General features: G+C 43.1%; 1 protein-coding gene across 2 annotated transcripts in view; it reads right to left on the bottom strand.

The window, feature by feature from the left end:
• The window catches only part of AMPD3 (adenosine monophosphate deaminase 3), a 96,353-nt gene that overhangs the window by 45,938 nt on the left and 37,969 nt on the right, over window positions 1–12,446 (bottom strand). For both annotated transcript variants that reach the window (XM_077453551.1, XM_077453549.1), the window contains one exon: window positions 1,046–1,262. In XM_077453551.1, coding sequence (XP_077309677.1) covers window positions 1,046–1,262 — 217 coding nt within the window. The remainder of the gene's footprint in view (window positions 1–1,045; window positions 1,263–12,446) is intronic.

Raw genomic sequence — 12,446 nt, 5'->3', positions numbered from 1 at the left:
CACCAAAAATGGGGCACCAATACTTCTACTGACACCAACAATGGGCCACCATTCCTCCCACTGACACAATGGGTCACCATTCCTCCCACTGACACAAAAAATGGAGAACTATTCCTCCCACTGACAACAATCATGGGCCACCGTTCTTCCCACTGACAGCAACAATAAGGCACCATTCCTCCCACTGGCACCAACAATGGGGAACCATTTCTCTCATTGACACCAACAATGGGGAACCATTTCTCTTACTGACACCAACAATGGGGAACCATTTCTGTTACTGACACCAACAATGGGGAACCATTTCTCTCACTGACACCAATGATGGGGTGCTATTCCTTCTCCTGATACCAGCAATGGGACACTATTCTTCCTACTAATACCAATGATTAGGTATTGCTTACTCCCATTGACGCCAGGGCATTTTTTACTCACACTGGCCACAGTTTGGCCCCCTCAAAGTGAAAGGCAGTGAACTAGCTCTTTGTTTAGAAAGTTTAGTGATCCCTGGTTTAGAAGATCAGATGTATATTTCTCAGTACTTTCCAGTTTATGGTAATAGGACTTTGTTGTTTTTTTTTATATGGTAACCATATGGCATAGATAACGTGGTATACTTTGGTCTGGATTTCCATGCAATGGGGCATATATATGAATGGCTTTATAGGGGTTTTCACATATATGGTAACCACTTAGCATATATATTATGCTGTAAAGTCTGGTCCAGAATTTCCTCCCAATAGGGCAAATAAAGAAAGGTACCAGGTTCCATGCTCCCCTGTAAGCAAATAGCTGGATAGTTGGGCATGAAGTTGTCTAGAATCAGGTGGCAGCGTAAACACTTTATATTTCGACTCTATTGTCCCTTTGTTTTGTTTTTTTGGGTAGGGAATAATTTGATTTCTGGCTTTTGTTTTATAGTAACAATAGGATTTGTTTTTCAAAGAGTACCTGCCCCCCCAAAAATAAGTGACAGTTGGGAGCTATGCAGATTGTTGAGGCTTTCAAGCCTTAGAGATGAACATTGAGGGGTGTCCTTTCTTACCCCAGCACAATAATCTCCACTAATGGACACTCGCTGGAAGTCCAGAACTTCATAGGGAACCTGGACAGCTTGTGTCGGACCTTGCGTGATAGGCAGAGCCGGTTGGGCGGGAATTACTGGTGATGGCAAGGGTGAGACGGTGGCAGGAGACTTCCAGTCAACCGTTGGCATCTGGAGGTGGAGGGACTGAGATCTGATGATTTTGAAGCTCTTCTTTCTAAATCCCAGAAAAAAAAAAAATATATCAGAGTAGAATTATCCCTAAGACACAATAAAACAACAAAACTAAAATACTAAATTATAAAAAAAAAAAAAAAAAGAAGGAAAACCAACTAATTCAATAGCTTTTACAACCAAGTAGGCTAGAACAACTTGACCATCTTTTGTTAAAATAATACAAAAAAAAATAAAATAAAATAAACTAAAATAAAATACTAAATAAAAAAATAGAAAGAAAAAAAAATGATATCAATTAATTCAATAGCTTGTAGCTATTATAGGTTATATAGGTTGTTATAGGTTATAACAACTGAATCATCTTTTCAGGATAATAAAAAAAAAAAAGCTAAAATAAACTAAATTAAAATAAAAACTAAAATACAATAGCAATTAGTAAAATAGCTTGTAGACCCAAGCAGGCTAGCAGAACTTCCAACATCTTTTTCCTTCTTGATTGCCAGAAGCCAGGCTGAGAATGGAAGTGCCTTCACCTTGAACAGATCACTGAATAGCACAACACAGTCATTCTAATGATTTTCAGGCCCTGGGGGCTAAGACCAGGCACAGCGGCAGAGTTGCAGGCTGTAAAATTTTTTGTTGCCCTGTGGCTATATAAAGTGACAGAGGTGTAGGAGTCACAAGAGTGGTAAATAAACAGAGTTTAAAAAATCTGGCAGGTAATGTGTATGCAAATCCCAACCATTTAAAACACTATAAAAACTGTACTCTGTTATACCTTTAAACAAATAGCTATAGCCACAACCTTTTTTCCTAGTTTTGGATGGAGTGGAAAAGGTTAGAACTGCTGTCAGGTCTCTCTGCTATCTGGAACTCCATTAGAGAGCTTTCCCATCACTTCCTGTCCTGGTGGCACCATTTTTTTTTTTTTTAACAGTTAAACCGACCATAAAAAGCTGGCAGAGGCTCTAGCTTTTCTCTCCTTAAAAAAAGCATTTGCATATGTCTGTGTTGCTGTTGGAGAGCTTTCCCAACTTCCTGCCTGGTAAAACCGCCACCAGAACAGGAAATGTGGTGAAATCTCTGCAAAAGGGCCCCGGATAGCAATAAAACCGAAACAACGTCAGATTGTGACGAAACGCATGTCGGGAGATGTGATGGGCTGACCCCATCGCGCTGTAACACAGTGGACGGGTGTTCGCAAGCCGGCCGGCTCTTTTCTTGACCATTTTTATCAGCATTTCTGCAAGTGCAATCTTTTAACCCTAATAAACCTATACGGTATGTTTTTACACTATGACGAGTCTCTTTACATTTTTTGGGTAACGCTTGACCTATTTCCCTGGCGGTTTGATGTTTGAGTCTCCCTGGTCGTCTGGTGCCTAGTTCAACATTCTTTCCAATCAATACATTTGGATATTCAACACTCTTCCGGACAGAGGCCCTGGCTGGGTATTTAGCCGCAGGCTCATAAGCGCTTGCCTTTTGGTAAGCACTTATGGTAAACTGTTTTTGGCAGGTGTTCACAAGAACATTACCAGTGTGCCCTATGGATTGAATTTATTTTTAATAACACGCAGGTTGCTGTGTGTGGAGTTCACACACATTCATTGTGTGCGTCTGTTCTGGACTTTACTTACAACACCATTTTATTTTATTATTATTTTTTATTTTTCTTAGCTCTGCTTTATTGAACTTTATATTTGTATATGTGTTCATCTCACGTTTTTAGCAGCTGCTTTTTATTTTCAGTTTTTCTTCTTTGTTACCTAGCGCGGTATTTTCCATTTATACAACAATAAAACCTGGCAGAGGTTCTAATCCTTCCCAATATTATCCAAAACCAAGGTGGCCAATAGATTTTTATTTTATTTTTATTTTTTTTTCGCTTACCCACTAGTTGGAAAAAACAAATAAATAAAAGACTTTATTCCCCCATTCATATTTGAGGTGTATGGGGGAATCATTGCCACTGAGCTATTGTGTTCTGATAGTGGGGAGACTAATCAGTGCTGCCCTCTATAGCCAACGCTGCCGATTGACCAGGAAAAACCCAACAGGGTGGCTGTACCGAAGTCGACTGGTAGATCCACTTCTGTACATCCACTGTCCCCAACAATTATTATTTTAATTATTTTTTTTATTAAAAAAATGTTACTTTTTTTTTTTTCTTTTTTTTTTAGGGCTGTCATACATGGATCGAAGTTAAGCTGGCCCCTACTCGATCCATGTATGATGGTCCTAAAGAAAGGAAAAAATATATATTTGTTAAAAAGGTGCAACAGTGTATATTCTATATTGATTAAACAATCTGTAAATAGATGCACTCCATGGGACTCGGCAACAGAGATAACATTCAAAAGTGTTGAATGTTATCTCTGTTGCCAAGTCCCGCGGAGTGCATCTATTTGCATTTAATATAGATGTGCATGGACCGCACCTGCACTCCACAGAGATAACATTGTCACAATACACCTTCACACCCACAGCAAACATTATCCCCGTTTTCCTGGAAGTAGTGAAAATTTCAGCCTCAGATCACATACACGGCATTGTCAAAAGTATTGTGACACCGGCCTTTACACGCACATGAACTTTATTGGCGTCTTAGTCCGTAGGGTTCAATATTGAGTTGGCCCGTCCTTTGCAGCTATAACAGCTTCAACTCTTCTGGGAAGGCCATCCAGAAGGTTTAGGAGGGTGTCTATGGGGATGTTTGACCATTCTTCCAGAAGCCTATCTGTGAGGTCAGGCACTGATGTTGGACAAGGAGGCCTGGCTCACAGTCTCTGCTCTAATTCATCCCAAAGGTGTTCCATCAGGTTGAGGTCAGGAGTCTGTAGGTCAGTCAAGTTCCTCCACCCAAAACTCGCTCATCCATGTCTTGTTGGAACTTGCTTTGTGCACTGGTCCAAATCATGTGGTGGAGGGGGGATTATGGTGTGAGGTTGTTTTTCAGGGGTTGGGTTTGGCCCCTTAGTTCCAGTGGAGGAAACTCTTAAGGTGTCAGCATACCAAGACATTTTGGACAATTTCATGCTCCCAACTTTGTGGGAACAGTTTGGGGATGGCCCCTTCCTGTTCCAACATGACTGCTCACCAGTGCATAAACAAGGTGCATAGAGACATGGATGAGCGAGTTTGGGGTGGAGGAACTTAACTGGCCTGCACAGAGTCCTGACCTCAACTCGATAGAACACCTTTAGGATGAATTAGAGTGGAGACTGCGAGCCAGGTCTTCCTGTCCAACATCAATGCCTGACCTCTCAAATGCTTTTCTGGAAGAATGGTCAAACATTCTCATAGACACCCTCCTAAACCTTGTGAAAGGCCTTCCCTGAAGAGTTGAAGCTGTTATAGATGCAAAGGGTGGGCCAACTCAATATTGAACCCAAGGACTAAGACTGGGATGTCATTAAAGTTCATTGTAAAGTGCATGTAAAGACTGGTGTCCCAGTACTTTGTGGGAACAGTTTGGGGACGGCCCCTTCCTGTTCTAACATGACTGCGCACCAGTGCACAAAGCAAGGCAGGTGTCACAATACTTTTGACAATATAGTGTATACCAGACAAGTCAGAAAATTCTCTAAAAGATAACGAAGCTCTTATACCCGAGGGTGACCCTTAATCGCCTGATTCTCACCCGAGAGTCAGACTGGGGTGGGCAGGGCCGTCTTATCAGCATCATGGGCCCCTGGGCAAAGTAATGCACTGGGGCCCCTACCAGCCCACTCCAAAGTAATGCACTGGGGCCCATACCAGCCTGCCCCAATTTACTCACCTACTCCCAAGAATTAAAATATAAAATATTTGATAGAAATAAACATATATTAGTAATTTTAAACAGTAAGGAAACATGCCATGAATCGAAGACTAATCAACAAAAAAGGCGCAGAAAGGGGGGGGGGGTGCAGAAGAGCAGAGTACAGGGGGGAGTCAGGAGGGCACAATACAGGTTCTGAGGTGCTGCCCGGGCCATCCCAGGACAGCTTAGTAAAAATCATGACTGTCCCGGCAAATCCGGGACATTTGGCACGTATGATAAAATTCAAGATTATTATGGGGCTCCCATGCACCAGGGGGCCCCTGGGCACTGCCCAGGGGTGCCCATGCATTAAGACAGCCCTGGGGGTGGGGCCACCTCAATGTGGATTTATTTTAAACACAAGACATGCAGACACGGTAAAGCAAGCTTGGTGCCACGTACTGTATATAACACAAGTGACGGATTTTCATTAGTCCGTTGAGGAATGGCTCAGCTCACATTCCTTAGCACTGTTGATATTCCCTGTGTGTTTGTTTGCACAGGGCTGGCTGAATATCACACAATGTAATCTCCAGTATGGCAGGTCTGAACTGGCACCTGAGCAACTTCCTCCAGCAACTCCGGGGTCACCAGACACAACCGACCGCAAACAGGAAAAATAATTCTGTACAGATATATTGTAGATTCAATAGCAGCCCAAAGAATGGTCACAGTTCCCAATTATCTTCATTGACAAACAGTCCTTAGAGCCTTTATTGTAAACCTGAATGGAATTGACATTTAGATTGCTAATGCACCTTGTACCAAACAATTGCAACTTGTTCTTAAATACTTGTTTTCAGTTTGTTTGTTATACTATGTTGCATCACAATGGTGCTCATTTCCTGCAGCCACTTCTATACTTACTTCCAATCCTGGTCCCTGGCACAGAGGTTAACCCCACCCACACAGTCCTCTTCACCGCTCCCTCTCCTCCAATCTTGGAGCGGCCCACCCAAATCCACCAAATTGCACCGGGACCGCCCACTTACGATCCTCAATAAAACATATCAACTGTGTTACCATACCAACTACAGCGAGGAAAAATAAAAGTATTTGATCCCCTGCTGATTTTGTATGTTTGCCCACTAACAAAGAAATGATCTGTCTATCATTTTAATGGTCGGTTTATTTTAACTGTGAGAGACAGAATAACAACAAAAATATCCAGAAAAACGCATTTCAAAAAAGTTTTCAACTGATTTGCATTCTGCGTGAGTAAAATAAGTATTTGATCCCCTATCAGCAAGATTATTGGCTCCCAGGTATCTTCTATACAGGTAACGAGCTGAGATTAGGAGCACTCTCTTAAAGGGAGTGCTCCTAATCTCAGCTTGTTACCTGTATAAAAGATACCTGTCAACAGAGGCAATCAGATTCCACTCTCTCCATCATGGCCAAGACCAAAGAGCTGTCCAAGGATGCCGGGGACAAGATTGTAGACCTACAAAAGGCTGGAAAGGGTTACAAGACCATCGCCAAGCAGTTGGTTGCGATAATTCGCAAATGGAAGAAACACAAAATAACTGTCACTCTCCCTCGGTCTGGGGCTCCATGCAAGATCTCACCTCGTGGAGTTACAATGATCCTGAGAACGGTGAGGAATCAGCCCGGAACTACACGGGAGAATCTCGTCAATGATCTCAAGGCAGCTGGGAACATAGTCACCAAGAAAACAATTGGTAAAACTACGCCTTGAAGGACTGCAGCACCCGCAAGATCCCCCTGCTCAGGAAATCACATGTACAGTCCGTCTGAAGTTTTCTAATGAACATCTGAATGATTCAGAGGAGGACTGGGTGAAAGTGTTGTGGTCAGATGAGACCAAAACCGAGCTCTTTGGCATCAACTCAACTTGCGTTGTTTGGAGGAGGATTTATGCTGCCTATGACCCCAAGAACACCATCCCCCACTGTCAAACGTGGAGGTGGAAAAAAATTTTAGGGGTGTTTTTCTGCTAAGGGGACAGGACAACTTCCCTGCATCAAAGGGACGATGGACGGGGCCACGTACCGTCAAATCTTGAAAAGGGGTCGTGGATGGGTATTCCAACATGACAATGACCCAAAACACACGGCCAAGGCAACAAAGGAGTGGCTCATGAAGAAGCCTATTAAGGTCCTGGAGTGGCCTAGCCAGTCTCCAGACCTCAATCCTATAGAAAATATGTGGAGGGAGCTGAAGGTTCCAGTTACCAAACGTCAGCCTCGAAACCTTAATGACTTGGAGAGGATCTGCAAAGAGGAGTGGGACAAAATCCCTCCCGAGATGTGTGCAAACCTGGTAGCCAACTAAAAGAAACATCTGACCTCTATGATTGCCAACAAGGGTTTTGCCACTGTGACCGAACCTATTCCCCCACACGCCGTTTGAGTGTTTACATCTGTATACTGCTTCCTAAGTCCTGGAACATGAGTCCAATGGATCTGGCTATAGGGACTCCCAAGAACTAGACAACACCGGTCTTGGAGTACATCAGGAATAGTCTTATTAGAAATCTCACACAAATATATACAGCAGGATGACTAAAACCTAACCTTATTAGCATGAGCTAATTATCTAATCATTGACCCAGACTAGTTGTCTGAGAGATGAGACTTTTCAGGGTAAACCTTTACGTCTCCTAGCTCACTGACTGACTATTTAATACACATTACCATAAAAATCAACACAGGGTTAATTAGCACATCAACAATGTGTGGAATAATCTTACAAGCCAGACTAGACTCATTTACACAACAGATAGGTGGCTGGAGTTGAATGACATTAGCATCTAACAGTTTGTGTCCCAACAGTATGGTTCAGTCACTATTGCTAATACGGCAAATACATATCCAGAGTCTGTGTGTCTTGGGGGGGGGGGGGGGGGGGTTGAGGCATGGACCTGAATCCAAGTAACACCACCTCAGGGGTCCCCAGGCATACAGCTCACAAAGAGCACTGTTCGCCCAAATGCCAAGGCCCATAATCGGTGGGCAAGAGGCTCACATTCAGACCCCTCCAAAAGCCTCTTTTCCGGCTAGGTCTGTCACAGCCACCAAGTACTAAGTCATGTTTTGCGAAGGGGTCAAACACTTCTTTCACTCATTAAAATGCTGATCAATTAATAACTTTTTAAAAATGCGTTTTTCTGAATATTTTTTGTTCTTATTCTGTCTCTCACTGTTAAAATAAACTGACCATTAAAATTATAGACTGATCATTTTCTTTTTCAGTGGGCAAACGTACAAAAAAAATCAACAGGGGATCAAATACTTTTTTTCACTCACTTTATGCACCTGCAGTAACTTAATGGAGCCAAATGACGAAACGTACGTAGGGCGGGGACTTGATGTGCTGTTACGCTGTGCGGAGTTTGTGCTCACGGGGGTAGGACTGTCGGAGCACATGCAGATTTTTTATGAAAGTTGTAATAAGATGTGCTTGCACTTAAGCATTTCAGTACTACTCATCGCATTATGATTTACAGGTGTAATAAGGTTTACAGTTAGTTCACATTGCCTTGTTAGATTTGCTTATTTATTCACCCATGGATCTTATTGTATGAAGTTAGATGGAAACACTATTGCAATAGCACGTTAGCACTTTTTTGTCTCACAGGAATGTAATATATTGATAGACACTAATTAGGTTTTGAAAAGTAACATTGTTCACAGTTTTTTGTAGACACACATTTAGGTTGGGTTTTAGCCTAATAATACAGCAGCAGTGTAACATATTCCCAATCTATTATATCTTTGCGCACTTCCATTTCACATAACTTAATGGGTTAGTTCACTTTTCCAGAAAAAGAAAAGAAATGTAAAGGTGAACTAACACCATACACCCTAGCACCGCCATCCCAACACACACACAGTTCCCGCTGTACAGTATCTCACAAAAGTGAGTACACCCCTCACATTTTTGTAAATATTTTATTCTATCTTTTCATGTGACAACACTGAAGAAATGACACTTGTCTACAATGTAAAGTAGTGAGTGTACAGCTTGTATAACAGTGTAAATTTGCTGTCCCCTCAAAATAACTCAACACACAGCCATTAATGTCTAAACCGCTGGCAACAAAAGTGAGTACACCCCTAAGTGAAAATGTCCCAATTGGGCCCAATTAGCAGTTTTCCCTCTCCGGTGTCATGTGACTCGTTAGTGTTCCAAGGTTTCAGTTGTGAATGGGGAGCAGGTGTGTTAAATTTGGTGTCATCGCTCTCACTCTCTCATACTGGTTACTGGAAGTTCAACATGGCACCTCATGGCAAAGAACTCTCTGACAATCTGGAAAAAAGAATTGTTGTTCTACATAAAGATGGCCTAGGCTATAAGAAGATTGCCAAGACCCTGAAACTGAGCTGCAGCAAGGAGGCCAAGACCATACAGGACAGGTTCACCTCAGAACAGGCCTCGCCATGGTCAACCAAAGAAGTTGAGGTCACGTGTGCAGCGTCATATCCAGAGGTTGTCTTTAGGAAATAGACGTATGAGTGCTACCAGCATTGCTGCAGAGGTTGAAGGGGTGGGGGGGTCAGCCTGTCAGTGCTCAGACCATACGCCGCACGCTGCATCAAATTGGTCTGCATGGCTGTCGTCCCAGAAGGAAGCCTCTTCTAAAGATGACGCACAAGAAAGCCTGCAAACAGTATATTGAAGACAAACAGGCTAAGGACATGAATTACTGGAACCATGTCCTGTGGTCTGATGAGATCAAGATAAACGTATTTGCTTCAGATGGTGTGAAGCGTGTGTGGCGGCAACCAGGTGAGGAGGACAAAGACAAGTGTGTCTTGCCTACTGTCAAGCATGGTGGTGGGAGCATCATGGTCTGGGGCTGCATGAGTGCTGCCGGCACTGGGGAGCTACAGATCATTGAGGGAACCATGAATGCCAACATGCATTGTGACATACTGAAGCAGAGCATGATCCCCTCCCTTCAGAGACTGGGCCGCAGGGCAGTATTCCAACATGATATTGACCTCAAACACACCTCCAAGATGACCAATGCCTTGCTAAAGAAGCTGAGGGTAAAGGTGATGGACTGGCCAAGCATGTCTCCAGACCTAAACCCTATTGAGCATCTGTGGGACATCCTCAAACGGAATGTGGAGGAGCGCAAGGTCTCCAACATCCACCAGCTCAGTGATGTCATCATGGAGGAGGTGAAGAGGACTCCAGTGGCAACCTGTGAAGCTCTGGTGACGTCCATGCCCAAGAAGGTTAAGGCAGTGCTGGAAAATAATGGTGGCCACACAAAATATTGACACTTTGGGCCAAATTTGGACATTTTCACTTAGGGGTGTTCTCACTTTTGTTACCAGCGGTTTAGACATTAATGGCTGTGTGTTGAGTTATTTTGAGGGGACAGGAAATTTACACTGTTATACAAGCTGTGCACTCACTACTTTACATTGTAGACAAGTGTCATTTCTTCAGTGTTGTCACATGAAAAAATATAATAAAATATTTACAAAACTGAGCGGTGTACTCACTTTTGTGAGATACTCTACTTACCTCCATTGGTGATGAGCTTTCATTGTCCTTGCAGCTTGAAATCCCCACTTATCTCCATGCAGCACATCGGGATAGATCAGAGCAATTCACTTTGATGGGGCTGACAAATTAGAATCTCTCTGATCTGTCCCGAAAATGCTGCATGGAGGAGAGAGAGAAGAGCGGGGGTTTCAAATGCCTGGAAAGTTGAACCAGCTGCAGGGACACACCGACAGCTCAGCATCGCCAGAGGTAAGTACAGTGGGGACTGGGGGGGGAGAGGGGGGTTTGAGGGAGTATGGTGTTGGTTCATTTTTTTTGTTTTATCGTTGTAACAGATTAAATCTTTCAATATAAAGGGTGAAACTGTTGATCCAGGGACAAATCATCATCGGGACCAATGTGTAAGTTGCGGGACTGTCCTGAATCTGAACACTTTAAATAAGGGTAAAACTGTGATCCAGGGACATCTCCAGGGACACAGCATCATCGGGACCGAAGTCCAAGTTGTGGGACTGTCCCCGAATCTGAACACTTTAAATAAGGGTAAAACTGATCCAGGGACATCTCCTGGGAAACAGCATCATCGGGACTGAGATCCAAGGTGTGGGACTGTCCCGGAATCTGAACACTTTAAATAAGCATGGAATTGTAATTCTGTGACATCTCCATGGACACAGCATCATCGGGACCGAGGTACAAGTTGTGGGACTGTCCCCGAAACTGAACACTTTAAATAAGGTTAAAATTGTTATACTCGGTCATCTTCAGGGACACCGCATCATCGGGACCGCGACCCAAGTTGTGGGACTTTCCCAGAACTGAACACTTTAAATAAAGGTTAAACTGTGATCCTGGGACACAACATCATCGGGATCAAGGTCCAAAATGCGGGACTGTCCCGACAAATCTGGGATAGTTGGCTTCTATGAAAATCCTGTCTCTTTGCTCTCCAGTGAAGGCTGCATGGCATTACTCAAGGTGGGTTTCCTGATGGTGACAACAGTGGAGCATGTTCATGCAATGTGTGTAGAAACAGTCAATTCTTGTCTCTATTGGAAGCATACATGCAAGGTGACAACATAGGAGCACCATTGGAAGACAGAGGCAGAGCATTGTCACCTTAGACGAGAAAGGGACTCAACAAAGACCATCATGGCAGGATCACCAGAAAGCTGAAGACTGAAACAAAAAATGTCAAAAGTATTCATTCTTAAAGGCACCCCAAACGTGGCAAGCAGGCATACGTTTTGCTGCACGCAAAAGCATGAAACAAGCAGGGGAAAACGTGCTGTTAAAAAGGTCGTCTTTTGGTGCGTTTTTTTTTTTTTAACTGACCAAACAGGCTCCAAAAATGCAGCAAGCAGGATTTTTTACACCGCAATGGAAAGCGCAAAGCTCCAGTGTGAGTGAAGACATCCATAGAATTTAAAGGGAAGCTTTTCTTCAGCTTTTCTGGCGCTTTTATATATTTTTTTTAACGCAAAAGCGCTTTAAAAGCTCCTCGGTGTGAAAGCAAATCAAAGCTTAATTGTGATTTCTGAAAGCCCTGCTCATCCACCATCCCAGCCAACAATTGCAGAATATAGAGTTATATCTAGAGGCATTTCCATCATTGTCCTCTGTCCTGGTCTGCAGACATTCTGATCTGTGTAGACTGCAGACAGCTACATGTAAACAAAGCAACGTTTGCTCTGTTCTAGGTGTATGACGACAACTCTCAAAGGGAAGAAAAGGGAGAGGTAAACAGTAATATTTTTAACATTGCTTGTTGTCCTGAAATGTAGTAAAAGAGTACTTTGTTACTCTGCAGCCTGACTTTATAGTATTCACAGCTTGATATAGTGCGTCCAGAGAAGCGTTTCAAACTTCCGATCCTGGAAGCTTTCCTTTTTAAACCGCTCAACCAGGGAGTAAAAAGTACAATTTCATTGTCCT

This window comes from Lithobates pipiens, unplaced genomic scaffold (assembly GCF_037356315.1).
Source record: "Lithobates pipiens isolate NorthernLeopardFrog02 unplaced genomic scaffold, aLitPip1_a1.2 Scaffold_24, whole genome shotgun sequence".
Taxonomy (NCBI): Eukaryota; Metazoa; Chordata; class Amphibia; order Anura; family Ranidae; genus Lithobates; species Lithobates pipiens.
Note: the sequence above shows the minus strand (reverse complement) of the source record. Positions and strands in the feature narration are given on the sequence as shown.